This window comes from Cucurbita pepo, chromosome 19 (genome assembly GCF_057944985.1).
Source record: "Cucurbita pepo subsp. pepo isolate OVF chromosome 19, ASM5794498v1, whole genome shotgun sequence".
Taxonomy (NCBI): Eukaryota; Viridiplantae; Streptophyta; class Magnoliopsida; order Cucurbitales; family Cucurbitaceae; genus Cucurbita; species Cucurbita pepo.
In genome coordinates this window covers 12,679,956-12,705,136 of record NC_141816.1, presented here as the reverse complement: position 1 = coordinate 12,705,136, position 25,181 = coordinate 12,679,956, and the positions used below count along the sequence as shown (strand labels likewise).

The 25,181-nt window shown below is 38.4% G+C and overlaps 6 protein-coding genes and 1 pseudogene across 8 annotated transcripts; 3 read left to right on the top strand and 4 right to left on the bottom strand.

The window, feature by feature from the left end:
- Window positions 1-383: 383 nt before the first annotated feature.
- On the bottom strand, window positions 384-2,207 carry LOC111782109 (uncharacterized). The gene has a single exon (XM_023662904.2). The coding sequence runs from the start codon at window positions 2,091-2,093 to the stop codon at window positions 765-767; it is 1,329 nt and encodes a 442-aa protein (XP_023518672.2). The 5' UTR covers window positions 2,094-2,207; the 3' UTR covers window positions 384-764.
- A 1,326-nt stretch (window positions 2,208-3,533) lies between these two features.
- Window positions 3,534-4,408, bottom strand: LOC111781929 (putative germin-like protein 2-1). Its single transcript, XM_023662666.2, has 2 exons — window positions 4,237-4,408; window positions 3,534-4,151 (listed from the first exon to the last, which is right to left on the bottom strand). Exons 1-2 carry the CDS (start codon window positions 4,346-4,348, stop codon window positions 3,616-3,618), a joined length of 648 nt encoding a protein of 215 aa, XP_023518434.1. The 5' UTR covers window positions 4,349-4,408; the 3' UTR covers window positions 3,534-3,615.
- A 2,231-nt stretch (window positions 4,409-6,639) lies between these two features.
- LOC111781194 (germin-like protein subfamily 1 member 7) lies at window positions 6,640-8,062 on the top strand. The gene is made up of 2 exons (XM_023661662.2): window positions 6,640-7,126; window positions 7,374-8,062. Exons 1-2 carry the CDS (start codon window positions 7,009-7,011, stop codon window positions 7,910-7,912), a joined length of 657 nt encoding a protein of 218 aa, XP_023517430.1. The 5' UTR covers window positions 6,640-7,008; the 3' UTR covers window positions 7,913-8,062.
- A 799-nt stretch (window positions 8,063-8,861) lies between these two features.
- Window positions 8,862-9,885, top strand: LOC111781195 (putative germin-like protein 2-1). The gene is made up of 2 exons (XM_023661663.2): window positions 8,862-9,107; window positions 9,203-9,885. Exons 1-2 carry the CDS (start codon window positions 8,996-8,998, stop codon window positions 9,736-9,738), a joined length of 648 nt encoding a protein of 215 aa, XP_023517431.1. The 5' UTR covers window positions 8,862-8,995; the 3' UTR covers window positions 9,739-9,885.
- A 1,312-nt stretch (window positions 9,886-11,197) lies between these two features.
- Window positions 11,198-12,425, top strand: LOC111781909 (putative germin-like protein 2-1). Its single transcript, XM_023662642.2, has 2 exons — window positions 11,198-11,566; window positions 11,682-12,425. Exons 1-2 carry the CDS (start codon window positions 11,332-11,334, stop codon window positions 12,215-12,217), a joined length of 771 nt encoding a protein of 256 aa, XP_023518410.2. The 5' UTR covers window positions 11,198-11,331; the 3' UTR covers window positions 12,218-12,425.
- A 610-nt stretch (window positions 12,426-13,035) lies between these two features.
- Window positions 13,036-16,756, bottom strand: LOC111782124 (putative receptor-like protein kinase At1g30570 pseudogene; annotated as a pseudogene). Its single transcript, XR_015414407.1, has 2 exons — window positions 15,884-16,756; window positions 13,036-15,725 (listed from the first exon to the last, which is right to left on the bottom strand). The product of XR_015414407.1 is annotated as a putative receptor-like protein kinase At1g30570 pseudogene (transcript).
- Window positions 16,757-18,332: 1,576 nt separating this feature from the next.
- On the bottom strand, window positions 18,333-25,058 carry LOC111781780 (WPP domain-associated protein). 2 transcript variants are annotated; one of them, XM_023662477.2, is made up of 7 exons: window positions 24,809-25,058; window positions 24,535-24,608; window positions 22,017-24,389; window positions 20,803-20,929; window positions 20,034-20,135; window positions 18,995-19,071; window positions 18,333-18,785 (listed from the first exon to the last, which is right to left on the bottom strand). In XM_023662477.2, the coding sequence occupies exons 3-6, from the start codon at window positions 24,362-24,364 to the stop codon at window positions 19,009-19,011; spliced, it is 2,640 nt and encodes an 879-aa protein (XP_023518245.1). In that variant the 5' UTR covers window positions 24,365-24,389; window positions 24,535-24,608; window positions 24,809-25,058; the 3' UTR covers window positions 18,333-18,785; window positions 18,995-19,008. The 2 variants fall into 2 exon arrangements, with proteins under 2 accessions (XP_023518245.1, XP_023518244.1); XM_023662476.2 differs by lacking the exon at window positions 24,535-24,608.
- Window positions 25,059-25,181: the final 123 nt, after the last annotated feature.

Here is a 25,181-nt window from a genome sequence, read left to right as displayed (position 1 = left end):
TATATTTATTTTGGTTAGGTCCCACCCAACCCATCATAAAAGAATCTAAAGCTTCATTTTTCTTAAAAATATTTTAAATATAAAATAAGGAAGAAAGTATGGGGGTGATGATGCTTAACATCTCCTTCAAATCATGACGGTCCTCTCGTAACATGGTGTAACTTATGATTCCTCAATCACCTTTGATATAATTATTTAATTTTACCATTTTTAGTAGTTATTTTAATGTATGGTGTATAAAAATAAAAATAAAAATAAAAAGAAAAAGAAAAAGAAAAGGAAAATGTTACTTTTGTTGAATTTGATATGCAATGATATAAGAAGGCAACTTAGGGGCAATGTATGCATTAAAAAGTAGACTGAAAAAAGAGAATAGAAATGAGTTGAAGGTGGTCAAACAATGAGGTCCCTAATTTAGATATTTGAAACAAATAACACAGGATATAAAGTAGGAGCAGAAAAACCATATATTAAATTTTATTCTGTCTCCCCTCACACCAACACTCTCTCAACTCACTTATTTGCACCCTCCAAATTCCCAGTATTTCATTTCTTTTGTAGGCTTCTTTCAGAATCCTAACAACCCTCCACTCTACATAGTTCATAAATACCAAAGTTTTATGTCAACAAATACACAATTTAGTTCTTAAAAAATGGCGTCGTTAGTAACCCACTATACACCCATCACTCTCACATATTGGAATGAAAAAGAGAGCTAAAAAGGGGGGAAGAAATAATCCTATGTTACCGGACAGCACTACCCTTTACCCAAATTTCCATTTCTGATACACGGATTTCATGAATTTCAAGATGAAACAGCCTGAAACTGTAACAACAAGTGCCACAAATCGGCCCCCGCAAAGCCCCACCAGAATCATCATTATCACGAATTTACACTCCACATTCGTCTTCCTTTCATCCTCTTCTTCTTCTTCTACTTCCCCTTCTTCCCCTTTCACCATTGTTGATGATCCTATTTCTTCTTCTTCTTCTTCTTCTTCTTCTTCTTCTTCTTCTTCTTCTTCTTCAGGCTCCCAATTTTGGTGCAATCCCCAAGCTTCGCCTTCTTCTTCCTCACAGCTCCATTCTATGCCTTGTTGGTTTTCCATGATCATGATGCCCCCTTCTTGTTTCCTTTTCTTCTTCTCCTTCTTGTTCTTTTTCAAACTCTTCCCACTCCGCAGTTTCTTCGGTATCAGTTTCTTTATGATTTTCGATTTCAGTTTCGAGCTTCTACTTTTCTGATTCTTCTCCATCTCCTCGTTTTCACCTTCCACTTCCCAATTACAACCCCTTCCCTTTTCCCCATTCCGGAGTGCTTCACCTTGCAACCCTGATTCTTCCTCGTCACAATTTGATTCCACCATTTCGATTTCCTTATTGGAGGCAGAGTTAATCGCCGGAAACTCTTCTTCTTCTTCTTCTTCTTCTTCTTCTTCTCCTTCTTCTCCTTCTCCTCCTCGATCAATGAATCCGACTCGGCGGCGCTCTGCCTTGGTTGTCGACAAAAACCGATTTCGGATCGAAGAAGGATCGAAGAAACCAGCCGCGAATTGCCCCAAAATTTCTAGAAGAAAGAGGAGGAACGCAGAGAGAGTAACCCCGAGGGCGAGTTGTTTAATACTCAACACCGGAACCACCGCCAGAAACATCTTCGCCGCCAGAACAAGAATCGAAAAATTCGCATTCGTATCGCCATTGGATCGACCGCCGTCACCGACGAGGACATTGAAATCCACATCAGCCACCCTGGACTTCTCTTCGAGATCATCCACTCCGTGTCCAGCGGCGGCGATAACGACGGTGTCATCGACGGGAAGAGGAGGAGGAGGAGGAGGAGGAGAATGAACAGGGGGGAGAGAGGAAGAACGAGGCGGCGGAAGCGGTTCAGAGACATGGAGAATGGAATGCTTATGTTTGGTCTTCTTGAGGGAGTGTTTCTTGAGTCGATCGCGATTCTTGACGAAGAGATCGACGAGGGAGGTGGGGAAGCCGGTCTCGACGACGAGGGAGGCGGAGCGGGAGGGGGGTTGGAGATCGGCGACGATTCGGGAAATTCGATTGGACTTGGTCTTCTTCCATGGGAGAGGCATGGTTGCAGAATGGATTAGAAAAGAAGAAGTGAGGAAAGGAAGGCGGAAGAGAGTGTGTTTTAATAGAGAGAATGATTAGTTGGAGGAGACAACGCGTGAGTCTTCAAAAAGGCCAGTCAGAATTATTTGTTTTTCTTTTCTTTTTTTTTTTTCCATTAAAAAATTAGTTAATTTTTCCTAATATTACCATTACGTGTGAGTTGGATTAGTTTCATGTGTCCTGTCCCTTAATATTTAAATACAAATCTCTATTTTTATTTTTATAGTTAAGACTCATACATTTTATGTCATTTAAACTATTTTAATTCCTTTTAAGTTTGTTTTTCCGGATAAAATGAGGGCAAAATACTAAAAAAAAACTAAAAATAGTGAAACTGAAACACGTCTTGAAATCTGGCCAACTCCGACACCACTTTCACCTCAACCCTCCTAATTATTTCCTCCAAAGAAACAGTTTTTCTTTTTTTTTTTTTTTAATTATATATATATTTATATATTTGTAGGGAATAAAATTAAATTCGGATACAAAATGAATTTCATTTAATAAATGAATTTTTAAGGACCGTTGTACCCTGTGAGTTAATTGTTGATATGTGAGTTAATTGTTGATATATGGAATTACCTCCAACCAGTATGGCTAGAGTATGGCTCACGAAATCTAAGTGGTAGTAACCCTTAACTATTGTTCTAGAGAAATGCCCCGGTCCAATATTCGCCCTCGGGTTGATATATGGAATAACTATGTTATTTCATATACTATGTGAGTTAATTGTGATATATCAAATTACGTATCCAAAAATGACTCAACATAGACATAAAAGTTCATGTCTTTAATAGTAACCATATATTTTAAGGGGAAAGATTAATAAAGTTGTATTAGTTTTAATAAATGAAATGGACCCTATAATTATTTATCCTTCTAGAATAAAAATGATTTTTTGCTTTTTTTTTTTTAGAAGTACACAAAACTAATGATTACAATGTGTAGATGAAAATAATTAATGGTTTGGTATTATATTTTATTATTTATTTTCAAAGAAGAATTTAATTAGGGGAGGAAGATTAGCGGTCACCTAACAAATTCCAATAAATGTGAAAATGTATTAAAATATGAAAAAGATAAGGCAATAACATATTCTCCACGCACACAAAAATAAATAATAAAAAGAAAGAAAAAAAAGCTAAAGTAATTTTTTCTTTTTTATAAACAAAATGCGTATGATTGGATATAAGTAAAACTTTTTGCAAAAGGCGTTATTAATATAAAAATAAAAAATACCTTTTAATTATTTATTATATTTTTAATGGTTCCCAATTTACAAAATTCACACGCCAAAATTGGGAATTATTCTTATGAAATTGATTCATTATAAGGAGGGTAGGTTAGTAAATGTCATTTTAATAGATTATTCTGACAAATCTCACGTTTTAAATCACACGTAAATAAAAGCGTGTATATATATTATTATATATGTGAAGATCAGTACAAAAGCACACCCCACAATTCAAACCCAGACACTGTCTAAAACTTGGCCTGAATGTTGGCTATAATAGCGGCATCGGTTTGGAAGGCCTTTGCAAGGATATCGGTGGGGATGTCCGGGTGTGATCCAAAAACTGAATTTGCAATGGGAATAACACCTGGGTTTTGGCTGTTCAAAGCTGCAAGGGCAACTGCATGGCCCTTCCCGACATTCTGTAGGAAGTGAATGAGACCCACAGGAAACACGAACACGTCGCCCTTGTTCAACGTCTTGGTTATCAGACGGTTATCCGGGATGGAGGTGACGAAGCCGGCCAGGACGGTGCCTTCGAGGACTGTCAAGATTTCGGTGGCGCGAGGGTGCGTGTGGGGAGCGATGATGCCGTGTGGGGCGAAGTCAAAGCGAACCAGGGAGATGCCGAGAGTGTTGAGCCCTGGGATTTGGGCAACACCGACGGGAGTTGCTTGGGAGCCAGCAGAGTTGTTTACGTCTGCTGCTACACTCAATCCACTCCCGAAGAAGTCTTTGGGTTCCACAAGCTTGGGATCCTTGCAAACTAGGCCATTCACTTTCACTGTGTCACAGTGAAACAAGCATCATCAATGTCCAAATATGCACATATACACACACATATATATATATATATTTAGAATGCTTACCAGGACTGTTGAGATCTGCAACACAGAAGTCTTGAAGTGGGGTTGGATCGGATGCCCGTGCAACAGAACAAGTTATAGCCAGGAGCGTGAGAAAGAAAAGTGGGGCGGCCATGATGAGCTGATCTTCACAAAAAGTAGGAGAGAGACCAAAGCGGGCTAGATATGCTTTGGCTTTGAATTGTGTGGATGAATTGAGAAGAACATAAAGAAGCTGTATTTATAGATCACTTGGAAACATTTCAATAATGGATGGACGGCTGAACTTAGTTTCCAACGCTAACAGAATAATGTCTATTTATAGTATTTTTGCATTTTTTTTTTTTTTTTTAATATGCTATAGGCAATTTTTAGAAAAGCATGTACGGTATTTTCCACTATTTACCTTGATTATAGCCTACATTCGTTAGTACCCACATTTGTATCAATAATAGATAAGAGAGTTGTGCTACACTATTTATAATATGTGGTGATATGAGAATATTGTGCGTAGTAACTATTAGAGGATCTCTTAGCCGATTGAGATTATGATAGTTAATTGACCCTGGCACACGGTTCATCTCACTTAGGAACCCAACGTACTTACTAGCACACCGCCTAATATCTAGAGAAATAATTCACCAGACTTGGCCGTTTTATTTAATAATTCTTAGTGAAGAGTAAAATCCAAATACAAATGAAACACACCAAAATCCCAAAAGCATTGTCCACACACAACAAAAATTAGATTTATTAAAAAGTAAAGTCTGTGGAATTGAGTTCAGAACGTGGCTTGAATGGCAGCAATGATGTGCGCATGAGTCTGGAATGCCTTCGCCAAAATACCAATTGGGATGGCTGGTTCGGATCCAAACACAGTATCTCCAATGGTGATAACGCCTGCGTTTTGGCTGCTCAGGGCTGCAATCGCCACTGCGTTCCCATACCCTCTGGGAAAACAAACACGTCCCCTTTGTATAGGACCTTGGAGAAGAGCCGGTTGCCGTCTTGGTTCGAGGACACAAACCCTACAAGCAGGGTGCCCACGAGAAGGGTCAAGACCTCTGTGGCACGTGGGTGCGTATGGGGTGCGTTGATGCCTTGGGGGACGAAGGGTCCAATCCTGAACATGATCAACGCTTGTTTTTTAAGCTCTTAAAACCCAAATTGCAAAACGAAAATGAGAATCTAATAATAATATGAGCTGGTGCATGCATTTGTTATATTATATTATTTCAAAACAGCTTAGTTCCATATTCTCTTCCTTAGCTATTAACAAATGGTATCTTCATTAGAATAATTCAATAGCCGAGTTGATAATAGTTGTACAAAGCAACCGATGAAAAACAGTTCAAGCCAACTACTAATAGATATTGTCTGCTTTAGCTCGTTACCCCATCGCTCTAATACCATTTGTAACAGCCTAAGTCTATCACTAACACATGTTATCCTCTTTGAATTTTCCCATCCGAACTTTCCCTCAAGGTTTTAAAATCTGCTAGAGAGAGATTTCCACATTCTTACAAAAAAAAAAAAAAAAAAAGGTTTCATTCCCTTTTTCAACCAATGTGTGAGTATTTTGGACGTATCTTATCCGAGTTGGACCATTTCTCAAATAGACCTTAACTGACCGTGGCTACAAACTCAAACCCTAGCCTTTTCAACCATGAGTTGACTCTCGTAGGGTCAATTGTACTACTTTCGGATGATCTTGTGGGCGTTAACCTCAACGGTTTGGCTATGCGAACCCTTGGTCGACTGCCATATCGAGGTCAAATGACTTATTTGAATACCTTTCTCGGCCATTAAGCTTTTACTCTCAGCAAGCTAAGCTTTAGGCCATATTGATAATTTTCCCTATAACAATTGCTTTCACTGTAAAGGAGCTTTAGGCCATCTTAATCATTGAGTTGGCTTATGGTAGCAATAAAATGACTGATTATTTCGCTAAGTGGGTAAGATTAAAATATAGATTAAATCGATTTGAACGTTGAAAAGTCTAATGCTTTTTTAATTGGTTGGTACACAATTACATATTGATCTTATCCTTGGAATATGGTGATAATTGTTGGATGATGGAAGTCCCACATCGACTAATTTAGGGAATGATCATGGGTTTATAAGTGAGGAATACTAACTCCATTGGTATGAGGCCTTTTGGGGAAGCCCAAAGCAAAGCCATGAGAGCTTATGCTCAAAGTGGACAATATCATACCATTGTGGAGAGTCGTGTTCGTCTAACAATAATTAAGCAACTTAGCATTTTAATAATAATCACTAATACATTTATTTATCTTTAACCAAACTGAGTGAGACGTTTGAAGCATCATTGTTGATTAAATATAAATAGAATGTAAATAATTTAAACCCATCACAAGGTGGGCTGTTAAATTCAACGTTGACAAAATCAAAACTAACCCACTTGATTATTACATCGCTCTCATGAACTTATCAAATAATATAATAACCAATGCATATACACCAACTCAATAACTCAACTTACCAAATTAATGTGCATATATTATAATCAAAATCCCTGTTACTTGCAGACTACGTCACTTATACTTGTATTATATTATTATGGAACTACTAGACTTTTTATCATGTCCTACTCTTGTATGATTTGGGTTTTAAGAGCTTAAAAAACAAGCGTTGATTATGTTTGGAATTGGACCTTTTCCTTTTCATACTTACCCAAACCCTTGTGTTTTGCGCTATAAATAAGGCATGCAGCTGAACGTATGTTCCTCACAACAACATTCATTGCCTTTACTCCAGTAAGAAAGCTCCAATAATATGGCCTCTAAGATTCTTCTCTCGTTAGCCATCTTTGCTGCAGCCTGTTCCTCCCTTGCTCTTGCATCCGATCCCAGTCCTCTACAAGATTTCTGCGTTGCGGATAAAGAAAATCCTGGTATATATTATTGAGAATTATTGGGAGTGAGTCCCACATTGGTTAATTTAGTGGAAGATCATAGGTTTGTAAGTGAGGAATACTATTTCTATTGATATGAAGTTTTTTGGGGAAACCCAAACCAAGGCCACGAGAGCTTATGCTCAAATTAAACAATATCATATCATATATATATATATATATTTTTTTGTGCAATATGGTTTGAACTTGGATTTGTAATATAAGTTATTGATTTTGATGGGTGCAGTGAAGGTGAATGGATTTGTTTGCAAGGATCCCATGCAAGTTAATGCAGACGATTTCTTTGCCAGTGGGCTGCAAACTCCGGCCGAAATAAAGAAGGACGTAGGCTCTGGTGTGACAACAATCAACGTCGACAAACTGCATGGACTCAACACTCTAGGAATCTCAATGGTACGCATTGACTTCATCCCCCAAGGCATCAACCCACCCCATACGCACCCACGCGCCACAGAGATCTTGACCCTTCTCGAAGGGACCCTGCTTGTAGGGTTTGTGTCCTCGAACCAAGACGGCAACCGGCTCTTCTCCAAGGTCCTATACAAAGGGGACGTGTTTGTTTTCCCAGAGGGTATGGTCCACTTTCAGCAGAACGTTGGGTACGAGAACGCAGTGGCGATTGCAGCCCTGAGCAGCCAAAACGCAGGCGTTATCACCATTGCAAATACTGTGTTTGGATCCGAACCAGCCATCTCAATTGATATTTTGGCAAAGGCATTCCAGACTCATGCGCACATCATTGCTGCCATTCAAGCCAAGTTCTGAACTCAATTCCACAGACTTTAGTTTTTAATAAATCTAATTTATGTTGTGTGTGTGGACAATGCTTTCGGGATTTTGGTGTGTTTCATTTGTATTTGGGTATTCACTATCTTGGTTTACTCTCCACTAAGAATTATTAAATAAAACGGCCACCTTTCACATATTCTTCATCATCGTTTCATACTTTCATCATGCGTTTAACTCATAAGTTCTCCAAAAATTAGACCTATCATGCAAAACCCAATTCCTTATAACTCATCCTAATCCTAACCCTAACTCATAAATCTATCAATCTATCAATCAAGACGTAGTACTATTAGAGATTAGTCGGCGACTCTCAAATAGTACTCGCAATCATAATTGTAATCATCATCATACTTATCATAATATCCGAGGGAGTGGTCCTTCATCACTATGTACTTTTGTGAATCCTTACTCTTCCGCGAATAAGTTCACGGCTAAGAGACCCTACTTGATTAATAAATCGTCTAGAGTACAACCCTCTTGTCTATTATCTCATCATTTGATACAAATGTGGGTACTTGATTATTAAAGATTAGCTGGCTACCCTTGAAAAGTCTCGGGATGGTATAATATCAAACAAAAATATCTCATGGGTTTCTACCAATTCAACGTTGCAGACAATACTCTGTGTTCCTGAAATGTTTGAATGAAGTATCTGTTTTCAAAGACAGGGAAGAAAGCATCTATTACAAGTTTGTGTTCTGTTATTAATAACTACTTAATTAAGGTGTTTAGTTAAGATTAATTATCCAACTAAACAATTGTGGTTAAGTGAGAGTTGAAGAAAGCTAAGTCAAATTCGCGTTTTATTTCTATTTATATAGTTTTAAGTGTTTGAACATAATTCATATACTTAATCCAGCATCCTTTAACCACCAAGTCTTCTCTTTGCGTGCTGTGCTCAGCTTCCAAACTTTCTTCAGCCGTCCTTCAATTATTCAAATGTTTCCAACTGATCTATAAATACACCTTCTTCATCTCCTCCTTAATTCATCCACACAATTCAAAGTTAAAGCATATCTAACCTCAATATCTCCAAGTTTTTGTGAAGATCAGCTCATCATGCCCGCCCCACTTTTGTTTCTCACGCTCCTCGCTATAACTTGTTCTGTTGCATGGGCGTCCGATCCAAGCCCACTTCAAGATTTCTGTGTGGCAGATCCTAACAGTCCTGGTAAGCATTCTAAATATATATATATATATATATATATATATATGCATCTATTTTTGGATTTCAATATTGACGATGCTTGTTTCATTGTGACACAGTGAAAGTGAACGGCCTAGTTTGCAAGGATCCCAAGCTTGTGGAACCCAAAGACTTCTTCGGGAGTGGGCTGAATGTAGCAGCCGAAATAACCAACCCCGTCGGCTCCCAAGTAACGCCTGTCAATGTTGTCCAAATCCCAGGGCTCAACACCCTCGGCATCTCTCTCGCCCGCATTGACTTCGCCCCATGGGGCATCAACGCTCCCCACACGCACCCTCGCGCCTCCGAGATCTTGACAGTCCTCGAAGGCACTCTCCTGGTTGGCTTCGTCACCTCCAACCCGGAAAACCGTCTCATAACCAAGACGTTGAACAAGGGCGACGTGTTCGTGTTCCCTGTGGGCCTAATTCACTTCCAACAGAACATCGGGTATGGCCCTGCAGTCGCCCTTGCAGCTTTGAGCAGCCAAAACCCAGGTGTTGTTACCATTGCAAATGCAGTGTTTGGATCAAAGCCGGACATCTCCACTGATATCCTTGCAAAGGCCTTCCAAACCGATCCCGCTATTATAGCCGACATTCAGGCCAAGTTTTAGACAGTATCAGGGTTTGGTTTTGGGTGTGTTCTGTTCTGATTTCATGTTTTAGTTGTCTTGTTTTCAGTTTGGCTACTTGTCTTAATATAATAATGTGCAAGATTCTTCATTTGAAAGTATAATGTAATTTAACGTTATTTATTTAAACTCAATGTCTGTATAATCTAATAATTAAAGTATGATATTATGCTTCACTTAATCATTTTGGCCACGTCTACTTACTTCTATCTATAAACTAAAAGGATACCCTAAGATTAAAAGGTTTGGTTTATGTGTTTAATGAATCAACAACAAAGTTTAGAGAAAGAGAAAGAACTGATGTTTCTGTGTAAATTGTTCGTCCCCATCAACAGTCCATGATTTTGGGCTCGAAGAAAAGTCACCCCAAATCTCGAATAAAAAGTTGATATGTACATAACATGACAATGTTGAGATGCTAAAGGCAACATCTCGACGTTGTACTATAATGCACAAGATGCTTGGAGCAACGTTTCGATGCTACATATGGTAATTCAATAATACGCATTTTGGGCGTCTAGATATGGTTGAGCTACATCTCTTAACACTACCTCTACAATTTGTATTACTTGAGCGATTGTGCTATGTTGTGCCCTCAGCTCATATGACTGGTAAGAAAAGTCTACCGCTAGCATATAATGTCTTCTTTGAGCTTTCCTAGCTTCCCCTCAAAGTTTTAAAACACGTCTACAAGGGAGAGGTTTTCACACCCTTATAAGCAATGATTTGTTTCCCTCTTCAACCAATGTGGGATCTCACAATCCATCCTCCTTAGGGGTCAGCGTCCTCACTGACACACTGCCCGATGTTTGGCTCTTATACCATTTGTAATGGCTCAAATTCACCGATTGGAGAAGGGAACGAAGCATTCCTTATAAGGGTATAGAAACATCTCCCGAGAGACGCGTTTTAAAACCGTGAGGCAGACGACGATACGTAATAAAACCAAAGCGGATAATATCTACTAGCAACGGGATTGAGTTGTTATCAAGTGATGTGTCAGTGAGGACACTGGGTCCCATGAAGGGTGGATTGTTAGATCCCACTTCGGTTGAAGAGAGGAAGGAAATATTTCTTATAAGAGTGTGGAAACCTCTTCCTAGCAGACTCGTTTTAAAATTGTGAGACTGATGGTGACACGTAACAAGCCAAAGCAAACAATATTGGTGGGTAGTAGTGAGGTTGAGCTATTGTAAAAGTATTCTTCTCAATATCACTTATTTTGACAAATTCAATAAATATGTGCATGAAAATATCAAATAAATCTTCAAAATTATTAATAATTAAGTCCTAAAAAAATAGCTTTCGTATAAGAATGACAGAAAACAAAGTCAAGACTGTTCTGATTATTATAATTTGGTTGAAGTGTTTAACCATTCATATGTAATGTACTTTCAATACCAAGTCTGTGTTGAACTAAGTCTTGATAACAACCATGAATCATACAAATGTGAAACTCTTTGGTTGGCCAGTCATCAACACAATTTTATACTTGTTCAAACCTATGAATGGGTAACGTTTTAAGCTACGAAATGTTCTCCAGCCGCCCTTCAATCAACTAAGGCTTTTTTAATCATGTATAAGACCAGGCCACCTCCTTGGGGTTCTTATAAATCCATCCACCACAACTCAACGCAAAGCATATCCACTTCGTCTCCTAAAGAACAATACCAACTATTTCTCAAGATTTTTTCATCAATGGCCACTCCAATTTTGTTCCTCACATTCCTTGCTATAACTTGTTCCCTTGCTTTGGCATCCGATCCCAGCCCACTTCAAGATTTTTGTGTTGCAGATCCAAACAATCCTTGTAAGTATACGTATATATCAACCTTCTAGTTTGTGTGTTTTATATAATTACTTATGGATTTGTGGCTGTTTATTGGGATTTTGACGTTGATGCTTTGTTTGTTTGTGATATATAGTGAAAGTGAATGGCCTAGTTTGCAAGGATCCCAAACTTGTAGAAGCCAAAGACTTCTTCTGGAGTGGATTGAATGTAGCAGCCGCCATAAACAACCCCGTCGGCTCTCAAGTAACTCCTGTCAATGTTGCCCAAATCCCAGGGCTCAACACTCTTGGCATCTCTCTTGCTCGCATTGACTTCGCCCCATGGGGCATCAACGCTCCCCACACGCACCCTCGCGCCTCCGAAATCTTGACAGTCCTTGAAGGCACACTCCTTGTTGGCTTTGTCACCTCCAACACGGAAAACCGTCTCATAACCAAGACGTTGAACAAGGGCGACGTGTTCGTGTTCCCTGTGGGTCTAATTCACTTCCAACAGAACATCGGGTATGGCCCTGCAGTTGCCCTTGCAGCTTTGAGCAGCCAAAACCCAGGTGTTGTTACCATTGCAAATGCAGTTTTTGGATCAAAGCCGGACATCTCCACTGATATCCTTGCAAAGGCCTTCCAAACTGATCCCGCCATTATAAGCAACATTCAGGCCAAGTTTTAGAGAGTATCAGGGTTTGATTCTGGGTGTGTACTGATCTTCATATTCTAGTTGTATTGTTATGGTCTCGTTTGGTAGCTGTGTCGTCTTGTTTTCAGTTTGCCTATGAAGGTTGATTCCTTATTGTATTCATTTTCAGAATTTGTCTCAATTCTAGTATACGTGAGATTCTTCAATTTATGAAATGATTATTTTTCTCAGCTTCATCCAATTCTATCTGATTTTGAGCGGATCTTCTGCTGTCTATCCTTTTTCTTTTGATGGTTTCTGAAAAGAGATCAATAGAGACGCAAGTTGTTGTGTCTTCGTTACTAATTGTTGTGATTTAGGAGTTCAAAATGGATGATGGAATGGAGGACCATATCGTAACCAAAGGACGGTATGTCGACAACCACAAGCATATTCGATAGCCACACCGATTGTGATGTTGCACATGTAGGTGACTCACAGTCGGTGTTATGCAGGAATGGCTCGGCAAAACCGATTACAGTCTATCACAACTAGAGAAGGAGAAGGAGGTCGTTGAGAGCCAAAGCGGATTTGTTGTACAAAGGCATAGGAATCTACTTTTGTATGTGTAGTGAAAATGAAGGTGATGTCAAACTAGGAGGCCTATGATTGCATCAGAGAAATGGACTTCCTTCCAGATGATAGCAGACTCAACAAAACAAATGATACCAAACCACACAAACAAATGATATTTGGAGGAAACTGAGCAGAATCTGAAAGATGTTTATAAAGAGCTGCAAGCAGAGAAGCCTAACATGCATGTATAATCAATTACATTTTGAGCAACACAATAACGCAGCCATCAGTAAAGAGCTAAAAGGCAACAGGAAAATCTAAGATTCATAATGCTATAATAATGGAAGACAACTTCAAAAGAATATGAAAAATAAATAAATATATTTAATTGAATATGGGCAGTTGGCCTTACTTGTAATGTAAGCAAATCTACTAGCATAACCGATCAGTTGGGGTTGAAGCTTTCAAGTTGGAGCTCTCGCCGATCTGTTCGTCACCCTGCGCTCCTTCCGACTCTACCCTGCAAGAACTTTCTGCTTCATTGGTGCGGATCCAAGCATCATGGAGTTGCAAAGCATATTCTAGGTGCCATAAAACTTCCCCCATTGTTGGACGAATCTTCCCTTCATCAGCAAGGCATTTTTCTGCTATCTCGCCAAATGTTTTCAGAGACTCGGGGCAATATTTGTCGTTGAGACGTGGATCGATGATGGTGTGCAGCAACTTCTTGCGTTGCCATTTCATTGCCCATTCCGCAAGATTTATCTGATCCTTAGGCAAGGTTGGGTTTATAACAGCTCGAGCACAAACAACTTCTAACAATACCACACCAAAAGAATAGACATCAGATTTTTCACTCAGCTGCTGCCGCCTAAAATACTCCGGATCCAGGTACCCAAAGCTGCCCTTTACTGCAGTACTAACATGGGTATGATCCAAAGCAGGCCCTGTTTTTGAAAGACCAAAGTCGGACATTTTTGCCACAAAGTTCTCATCCAAGAGTATGTTGGTTGTCTTCACATCTCTGTGGATTATTCCTCTCTCAGCTCCTGTGTGAAGGTAATGGAGTCCCCTGGCTGCTCCAATGCACACTTCCAATCGCTGCTTCCATGTCAAAGGTGGGAAATCACTCCCAAAGAGATGGCTTCTTAAGGTTCCATTCCCCATGTACTCATAAACCAAGATCATTTCCTTCTGCTCATCGCAAAACCCAATCATCGAGACCAAATGCCTATGCCTAAGTTTAGAAAGCATTTCGATTTCGGTCTCGAACTCGGTAAGTCCCTGCTGTGACTGTGGGTTGGCTCTCTTGATAGCCACAAGAGTACCATCATCAATCTCCCCTCTGTAGACCTTACCAAAACCCCCAACTCCAATCAGCAGAGCTTCATCAAATTTATCGGTCGCTGCAAGAATTTCAGCTAATGTAAACCATTTACCAACTCTGATGGTTGGCATGGACCCAAATACACTGCCTCCCCCCAAGGATCCTCTGGCATAAGTGTTGGAGACAGTGGCCCCACGGCTGGATCCTGCTCTCCACCTAGAACAGCTCTTCTTAGTAAAATCCTCTCTCCGGAATCTGCAGAAATAGATGATGAGAATGGTAATAACAGCAAGGAAAACAACAGAGGCTAAACCTGCTCCAACGCCTATCCAAAGAGTTAGAGATTTCGAATTTCCCATTGATTCCTCTAAGGCATTAAACCTGTCAATGTACGCAAGATTCCCATTTTGACTCAGCTTAAAGATTTCCAGCCCATTCAAGAGAGCATCTGTTCCTGCAGCACCTGCAGCTGTATCAGGGCCTAATTGAATCCAAAGGGTGTTGATTTTGGATGATATTGGTTCAAGAAAATCCACATGATATGCTTTGTTTATTCCCCCTGCTCTATCAAACACATCAAAATTCTCAAATGCAGTCCTGTTGTTTATGTAAATCTTGAAAACCCTCTGTCTTGCCTTCTCATACAACAGCTCACAGAAATGCAGTCTAATCAAATACTCGAACCCGGGATGAACTTCGAACTTCCACGACATGTTGAACCTTTTCTCCAGCACTTCGGTCTCGGACATCGTCCTGGCTGTTTCGTACACAGGGAGTGGAGCTACAATGGAGTCATTCATGGAAGCATAGGTTATATTAGAACTGTTGTGTATCTCAAACCCAGCATCTGCTGTAATCATATAACTCGAGTCCACTTCCCACATTCTCCAACCATTTGAATCTTGAGCGGGCTTGATCTCCGGACCTCCAACATTCAATCTGTACATAGTTTCAGATCCCCTTTCACTCACATTCAAGCTAACAGCATTTCCACCCACCTTATTAATCGAACCTGCAAAGAGCTCATCCACCAGGGGGACGATTTCAATAGCATTAATGAACCCAAATGATCCACCAGACGGGGAGAACTCAAGAACAAATGCCTCTGAATTGACAACAATAATGAACTCTTTAATCAAAGAGAACCAACTTGAATTGATCCCAGACCGCTGAAATTCCAAATTCTTATATGCAATCTCATTGGGAACATTCAACTCCGAAACCAGTCTAAGACCATTTGCTGAGACAGAAAATGAGGACTCGTTCACATTGAGGTTTCCAAAAGGGAAGGGGCAGAAATGGAGCCGAACAAAATGATTACCCCAAACGCCTTTGAAAGTATAGTTTAGGGAATTAGTAAAAAGCCGAGCAGTTTTATACAGCGGCTCAAAGACTGAATCGCCGTTTAGAGTGGCTGTGGAGGCATTGATATTAGCACCAAGATTGCCCACAGAAAAGTTCCCTTTCCCTTCAGAACTCAGGTCGCCAATCCATTTCCGACCATCAACAGTTTCATTTGAAGTTGAGCCACAGTCGATGAAAATGGAATTGGAGTTGGATTCTCCAGTTTGTACACACCCAGAAATTATCATCAGGAGTAGTGACAGAACCAAGAACTTCCCCATCTTCCCCAATAAACAAAATCTTGTGTTGTATGCTCTTTAATAACAAAAGAAAAAAGAAAATATCAACTATGTTTTCAACCAACACTCATGAACAAACAAGAGAGTCCTAAACCCATCAAAACCCATTACGTAAATGAATGCGCCACGCTTGAAGAAAAGACATTCTCAGCTATACAAGAACATTGTAGTTACCTTAACTAGACTAATGGGCGCATCTGAAAGAGAAAGCCAAAGAAACCCAACAGCAAATGCTTCATGGAAAATGGAATCAGCCATTATCTCTTACCAACAACCTCAGATAAGTGGCAGATCTGAGCAACAAGAACTGAGAAGGAAAAAGGGGTCTCAACAGGATACAGAAACTAAATTAAACAGAGAAGAAAAAGAACAAACCCCCACAAGAAAACCAAGGAAGGAGCACTGGAAAAGGGCTCTCTCTCAAGAAAACAAAGGAGAAATTAGAACATGGGTTGTTGTTGTTGGCAACAGATAGGAAAAGGGTAGATATGATAATTGCTTTGTTGCCATATCTTCTTCGTCGAAGAGCCAAAAAAAATCTGACACAGTTGAAACGCACGCAGGAATTACAAATTTCCAGAAATGTAATGAGTAATGTAACTGAAATGCAGAGTTTTGTTTTTCACTGTTTGTTTTTCTCTCTCACAGAGCTATTTGTTTTATGGAATTGAGAATTGGCATGGAAGAGGCAGGTTTTGGGTGTGCCAGAGATGGGTTTGGCTCCATTATTTGCGAGGTGGGTCACATGCTCATGTCTGGAGGAAGATAAGCAAAGCAATTATTCTTGCGCCATTTTCTCAAAAAACTACCATTCTTTTACACTTGGTAGAGACTAAAAAAGCAAGCTTTCTGGCTTGTCTTCTGCTATTCCGTACCACATGGTACCCCCAACACTTCCCTTCAAAACCCAGTCTTCGGTTTGGTCCAATTTTATATCAAACAAATGCCTTCCACTTCCCATTTCTACAACAAAATTTGAAGGCGATATTGGAGCTTCTTTTACGTTTTTTTTTGGGCTTTGAGCTCAGCTGTTTTGTTGCTGAAAAAGGAATGTTATTCATTCTATTTCTAAATCGAAAACAAATGGAATGGTACAAAATGATAGTGCAGATTTAATTTTGTCAATTAGAGCTCAGACTCTGCTGTCTGCTTCAACTTTCATGAAACCTCACCCAAACAAAATACAGAACAAATCAAAACAGAATCTAATGAATTTTTGCCGCCCTTACCAGAATCTAATGAATACCTGCATATGCCACTGTTTCTCCAGCCAAATTGAACTAAATTCACGGTAATTTTACCCCAATACTCACACTATAAGAAAATAAATTAAAGTCGTAAATGAAAAAACAAATTCGGTTTAAATAAACATTGCTATTTGTTTTTAAAATATTTATATTCTCCTAATAATCATAATATTACTCAATACTAGAAAATCTGTAAGAAGGTTAGATGAAAAGGTTAACGTGGTGAAACGTTATTCGTTCCTATGTAATCCAAGCAAGTGTCTCGGTCCCGATAGATCTTTCTTATCAATTTTCCTAAGAATGTGATAATAGAAGAACAGTCAAAATACAACCAAGAAATGCATTTTTGTCAGAAATGGCATCCATCCATCTTATAAATCAGATTTTTCAGTACAAAGATAGATTTAAGCAGAAATGTAAAACAGCCCCCTTCCCACAAGATACAAATTAGGATATTATATTTATGAGTCAACAGAGAGATTTTTATAATGAAGCTGGACCCATTTCATACACATGCTCCTTCAGTTACTTGAGTTCCATGGTTGTTTTAATAATTAGATTTTGAAACCAAAAGAGTTTGCCTCGAGTCAACCAAAGCTCTTGTTTGTTTCCATATAACAACGTTCCGAATCTCTCTCTTTTTCTCGAACAAACTCTTCTTGCTAAGATACAAAACTCGAAAGTTGTCATCCAATCAATAAAACATTATGCGTCTACACGCGGATTGGGAGGCGCTCCTACAACAACGAGCAAACAACAAAAGGATCAAAATGGTAACTCTGGTTTAGAAAAAAAAATGTTAATAATAACGCATTTTCAAATCATCTAAGAAATAATGAATACCTAAAAAGGGACAGCTCTGGCCATCAATGGCCCCTTCATTTGGCCAGACTTCTCAATCACCAACGAAAGCTCCTTCCATGCAGAGATGCCCCAAAATTTAAACACAAGAAAGCCAAGTCTTGCCGAATCCATCATCCATCCATATTTACAACACCCAGACCCAGACCCCCCCCCCCCCCCCCCCCCCCCCCCCCCCCCATTCATTCGATTTGATATGCCAACAACTATGATTATTTCAATAGCGACAAGCAAACCAATTATTGTGTTTAAGATTAGTGCAGAAAAGGGAAAAGGAACAGGCGAGGTTATTAAAAGCCTAAACCCCTTGTCTTCACAGCATGATTTTGACTCTCAAACAACGCCAACAGGCAATAATCTAAACAAACAATGAAATCACCGACAGTCTCTATCTTAACAAAACTCCTTTCTGATTAGTTATACAACTCTCTAAGTTCAACTTTATCCATCTTGTGAAAGGAGACAGTTGAAGTGTTCCAATTCGTGAAATTTGATCACTGCCAATCGTAGCCATATATAGAGAAAAGAACGTGAATTTTCTATGTAAATAGACTATCCTTCATTTGATTTAGTGGATGAAAGAACCTTTACAACAAATGGTAGAGAGAAAAGAAACCTATGAGAAACAATAAACATATAACAAAAAGAACCCTAAGGGTTAAACTGGACGAGAAGCCTACAAGCCCTGAGACAAAAAGAATTATACCCACAAATCCTGTTCTCCAATCTGTATTGCTGTTGTGTTAATCCAATTCTGCCAATAGATTTCTCAGATTAACGTCCGGTGAGATTAGGACTGGTAACTGAAGTTTTGAGGACATGCGTTTCCTGCCTCCACACGGCTAGTTAACTATCTACTTACAGTCGTTTTCCCCTTTTTGGAGGGAATGTATAGCTTAGAAATAATGCCTTTCCAGAAATCCAGTCATTGCAAAACATGCAGCGGCAGGGAACTCACGGCCTTTACCCTGTTCAATGAAAAACAAACCCAAAGGAAAAAGTATGATGATTGTTTCCCAGCAAATACCCCAATATGCACAAGAATTCATTGTATTTATCATCTTCCAAATGGAATCCATTCAAAGTTGCATCTAAATTACAACGTACTGTATCGCTAGAAACTCAATAAAAAGGAGTTGCAATGGATTAGATTGTGACTTTTGAATATAGACATTACCTCATCAAAGCATGTCAAAAAGCTTCAGTCGTATCTCTGCTCAGTTCTCTTTTTAAAAGCTTCAAGACCTTAACGATCTATAATTTAAAAAAAAATCCCAAGTATAAATTATCGACAATTATTGACAAGTGAATATTAAAAAAATGTATTTAATCACAGAAGATCCCATAACTTATTTTACTTCAAGCACGCAATATAACCATTCACAAAAGTTATAATCGACAAATGGAGTTAGATAGGAAGCTGACAGTCAATGGTAAATGGACCCCATTGATCCTCAACAAATGGAAGGCGTAGGTTAAATCTTAATGATAATCGAGATGATCAATTGCAGGCAATCAGGATAAATAAAGGATTTTGAGGTTAATAGTTTTTGTCGTCAACCTTCCAAAAGACCTTCCTTAACCATGTACAAGGATGAAAAAGAACATATAAATCTAAAAAAAATAGAGCCAAAACGTTTAACTACTTTACATTATAACCAATTCAATTAAGTCCCCCATCCAATCAAATAAGTGAAAGAATTCCAAATTGTACCTCTGTGTTCACCCAAAGATGTAAAGGCTTTTGATAGGACTAGATAGAAAATGGTAATGTGGTAATTAAAATGGTAGTTTCTAAGGAGTTGGTTAGAGACTAGTTGTTCTAACTAGAGGAATCGAATGGCAAGAAAGGGAGGTGATTGTTTAGACTTGAGAAAGGAATCTGAATTTCTCAAACTACTTGAAACTTGGGTAATTTTTTATCTATCCCCCCGTACGGATTTTAATGTCTTATTATCTGCTTCCTATCAAATTTTCACAGTATAATTCAAATATTCGAGCACATAAAGAAAAATGGTTTCAAAGCATGTATCCCGCATTCAAGTAATAAACTGAAAACCTTCAAATTAAAAGGACAAACTTAATATTTTCAGTAAAAATGAATAATTTGTGGATTGAGACTATCCTTCTCTATTTCATGACAGAAGGTATACTTGAGAATTAACACGATTCAAGAATATAGAAAGTAATTAAGAATTAAATGAAAAGCAACTTACTCCTGGATAATGTTTCAATATTGGTGAATAACTATCAAGAGCATTGTACATCTTTTCAAGAAGTCTTAAAAGCGCATCAACTTCATCCCCCAAAAGATCGACCTGAAACAGAATCGTAAATTAATAGCTGTAAGCCTATAGCAGACATAGTGAGAGAACAAACACCATATCAAGAGAAAATAAACAAAAGAGAAGATACACAGTTGACGACCTCTCCCCTATTCTTTGCCTCTATTTCATTCACTCCAGCACATGTAGACTATAAATGCTATCTAATGAACCACAAAATGTAGGATCTCACAATGGCAGCTTACTACATATGACGCTTCTTCAAGACTTTTTTCAAGCAACCAAAGGATTGGGAAGTTCCTCGCTGAGGAACCCTTAAGTTAACTTTAACGTTATTAACAAGCCTGCACTCTTTTTCATTTAATTAATTGAGGAGAAATTTGAACTTTTACACCAGAATCAACAATAGGTTCCTAGAAACTCTTGGAAATGATATCTTAGAAGCATAAATTATTTAATTAGAAAATGGGTTTCGAACATAAAATTAATAGGAATGTTGACTCCCACAGCTAATTAAATGGCAATACTTCTCTAATTTCCAAAGAACGGATGAACCGCAAAAACAAAAAATAGTTCATTGTAAAAAAATAGACATAAACCCTATATGGCACCTGGCTGCATATAGAAGTTCCATAAGCAAAAATCAATATCAGAACATAGAACTAACAAACTGGTTCACTACGAAAATCTACTTTAGTACCTCAGCTTCAGCCTTTTGAAGGTCAGAACACCTCTTTTCAAACCTCTGCTTGAAAAGCAAACTGGCTCTTTTCAACATAGAGGCATTCTGGACAAGTGACTTTGTCTCAGAACTCAAACTCTCCAACCTGAAAGCAAGACTACATTAATGGCTTCAGATAATAAATTTTAACACAAGCTAGCACGTAGTATTTAAATCAAAATATATAATGACCTAATTAAAAAAAGTCAAGGCGATGCCTAGTAATTTTTACTCATTTAAGAGACAAAATAGGAGGTTTAAACATTCCAATGAATGGATAATTAAACAGAGAGGTAGTGGGGGTCGGCACAAACTAGGGGAAGACAGAAATCAAATAAGGATCAGTTTGGCTCATTCACGCACATGCTTGTGAAAAAATAATATTTCTCTAAAAACTTCAAGATATGTACTTCTGGACGAGTTCCTTTGTTTAATCAAAACATGGAGTTACATGAATCCTGATATGTTCTTTGGTTTAATTAAAACGTGGAGTGATCAATCATCAGAGCAATTTTTTCAGCAAGAACTCAATAAGGTTGTAAACAATTTCACACTAGTTAAGGTTCTTATCCCAAAGTATCAAAGGGAACAAGAAGATGTAAACTCGAACATGTCATTCAATTCAAGATAATGAACTGTTTTGTAAACCAAAAATGAAACTTTTCAATGAAGAGATGAAAAGAGACTAAAGCTCAAAGGAAACAAACTCCAAGAAAAAGAAAGCATTCCTGAAATAGTGATGCTATCCTATACCAGGGTTAACAAAATCAGTTACTTCATATATGCAAATATGAAGGTAAAATCTCAATATGGTAAGGCATGATAATGTGCCTAAAGCCAAAGAAGACATGAAAAGGTAATGCTATCACTAAAAAACACAAATCTCGCAGTCAAGCACTTCAACGGAAAAAAAACTTCGAAGTAATGTTAGGTGTCTTAATAATAGACTTGGAGGCATGATGAGCTACAACTCCACCTTAATGTCCAATCTTTTCTTAGAATCTTGTTAGAAAGGCATTGGTGAGTGGAAAATGTAATAAGATAACAGTAAAACTGAAACCCACTCAGGACATCAAAACAAACAGCCACGCCAGTGATGAAGAACAAGTGTAATGAAACAATTTTGAAGATTACTAAAAGTTCAAGTTTCAACAACAATATCAGAACAAAATATCAAAGTATTAGCCAAGTACCTTTCATTATTCCTTGAAATATAGTCAACAACTCTATGTTCAAAATCAAAAACCTCTTTCAATAGATCCTGGACAACAAAAATCACTGATTCTATCTGCTTTCTAGATTCCTTTTCTTTCTCCTCGACCAATAACATAGTCTCCTTATTTTCTGACACCATGGCAGCAAGCATCCTCCTCTCTTCATCAACCTTGCTTAATTCTGCCATTGCTTGTTCAAGGTTCTGTTTTGACTCGCAAGTTTCCACCTCAAGTAACTCAACTTTCTGCATGGCCTCTGTCAATTTAAGATTGGCAGTATTGGACTCTTCTTGGCTTTTCAAAATAAGTATTTCCTGCATGTTGATCTGATCCTTCAAAGAGTCAACCTCTTCATAAGCTAAAGCCACCTTCTCTTTCTCTTTTTCTAATTCAAAAGTTATTTCTTGCACACGTTGTTCTTTTTCTTTTAATGATGATCTCATTGATAATAATTCTGCTTCTAACTTTTCTTTTTCAAAAGCCGCTACTCCTAATGCCTCACCACAATGAAACACCTTCATTTCAAGGGACAGTCGAATTCTCATCTCTTCCATATATCTGCTATTCAAGCTAGACATTTTCTCCTCAGCTTCTTTCAAGGATTCTTGTAAAACCACTCCCAGAATACCTTGCATAATGACGGATTCCTCATCTAAATGTTCATTTTCAGATGAACTAGGAAGCTCACCTATGAAAGAAGCTCCTTGGAGGATGGTTTTATAAATTCCTTGCATGATATCATATCTCAAAGCTGACTCCTCTGTGGTGTATCTGATTTGGTCTATCATCTCCCTTAAAAAGCATTTGACTATATCCTCACAAATTGAGGCTTCAAATTGTGCATCCTGCATTTCACATGTAATTTTTTCAATCGTATTCAATGACTTCACATGTAAAAGAGAATGTTGGGACATTTGCTCAGCGTGGCTTGAAACTTGAAAAGACAAACATTTAACCTCCTTTATCTTTTCTCCAAGCAAGTCATTAAGGTGGTGATTTTCTGAAATAAGAGACTCCAGTCTTTTCCTCATTGTCCCCAGGTTCTCATCATTAGCATCAGATGACTGTATTTTCTCATTTTCCATAACAATGTCATCTAATTTTAGAATAATGTCAGGGATTTTTCTCCTTAGTATGTCAAACTCTTTATCCTTCTTCAATAAAGATGACTTCTCTTTTTCTTTCAAAAGTTCTCTCTTGAGGGTAAAATTTTCTTCAGTAATTTGATGTACTTGGGACTCGTGGTTTCTACTCATTTTTGTCATCTCAGCATTGAAATGATTAATTAATTCATCTCTAGTCAAATGCTTCAGACGAGCAGGGTCCACATTCGTCGGAAGATTTGTCTTCGACATTTCATGTTTGCCATTTCCTTCCCAAAGCAAAGTCGATGGAGTCATATGTAACTTGCGATGGGAATGATCAGAATCCATAGAACTATAGGAAATCAAATGTCCAATTTCTGAAGGAGATAGTGATTTCAAAATGATATCTAATTCTTGACGTAAACATGAAATTTCTTTAATCTTTTCGGCTGAGATCTTTCTTTCATTACTCAAAATTTTAGCGTTTTGGTCCCACAGTTTCTCCTCAAACTCTTCTTGAACACAACAGATATAATTTCTAATAACCATGCCTTCAATATCTGCCAGGTACTCCTGCTCAACTTGCCCCTGACCAAGAGATGCTTTGGACAATTGAACTATGTCTTCCACCTGCTTATAGTAAGTGTCTAGATTATCTTGAAGATCATCAACGATTTTATCAACATCAATACATCTTGAAGATGCTTTTTCTTGTAGTATACCACTCAATCCAAGTCCAACCAACTCAGAGCCTGAATTGATCTTTCTAATTGAGTTTTCTCCTCTTATTCTATCAATTTCTTTCCTTAGTTTCTTGAAGTTCTCCTCAGTTGAATTTCTTAGGCTGCACATGGATTCCCTCATTTCATCATGCTCAAAAAATGCATCAGAGATGCTGTCATTTCTATCATGTTCAGTACTTTTTGGCTTCCACGACGTCGGTGGAGACACCAAGAACTCATTTTTCTCAGATCCCAAGTGGTAAGAGTGTACTATTTCTTTCAATTCAGACACCTCCAGTTCTTTCTGAGTGATTTTCTCATGCGCCTCCTGAGAAATTGCATTTACCATACCCTTGATGACAGAGTCACTTACCATCCTCGAAATGGTCAGCCGATCATTGATGTCTTGCAAATAAGAGTCCAAGTCCTCGAGAATGTCGTCGCCCAAATCCTCATCTTGTTTATCACTATCACTAAGCTCCATCTTACCGTTCTCCTCCAGAGGCGCATTTGCATCCATATCTTCTCAGACTTGCAATGGCATCCTAACGAGGAAAACAATACAACTCACATGTTATTGAGTTTAACAAAAATATAACGAATATGACCGAATCGGAAGGGCATGAACCATATCACAGAAGAGTGAACTAGATCATTTAGAAGATGAATGAGCGTGAGAGTAAAACCTACTCTTCTATGGCATGAAAAATCCGAGGAAAACAAAATTCCCGTTTCACTGTTATGGTACAGAGTAAATCGGCTTCCTGGTATGAAAATCAGCCAAATTTTCAGAACTCCCTTTTCCCAAAGACTTCATTGGCAACTGAGCATTAGCTCGAGAACCAAAAAGGCAGCAACTAAAGTGCCAATTCAGTGCAAGTCGAGCAAGGAACACTACACCGAATACAAAAAACCTAACAGGAAGAATCAAAACACCAGGAAAACAAACACAATTTGTACTTACTGTTGAAGCAGAGCAAAGACAAGTACGGGCGAAATTAACGGTCAACAGCTTCTGGAAACCTGAAGAAGACAAGGGAGAAAAGTCTTCCAGGGTCCCCCACTGGTAAGGCAGCAATAATTGTGTTTAGGAGTTCAGCTAAATTAGGGTTTTGCTGCGAAAAATGAAAGCAAGGTGGAAGGGAAGGACTTGGTGAGCGGGAGAGGGAAGGTAGAATTTAGAAACAGGAACCGGCCCTCCAGAATAGAAGGTATTTACAACATTTGCCCCATCCAAACTCTGAATTAATCTCTTTTTCTTTTTCTTTTTTTTTTTTTTTTCTTTTTTTTTTTTTTTTTTTTTTTTTTTTTTTTTTTTTTTTTTGTCCATATTTCAG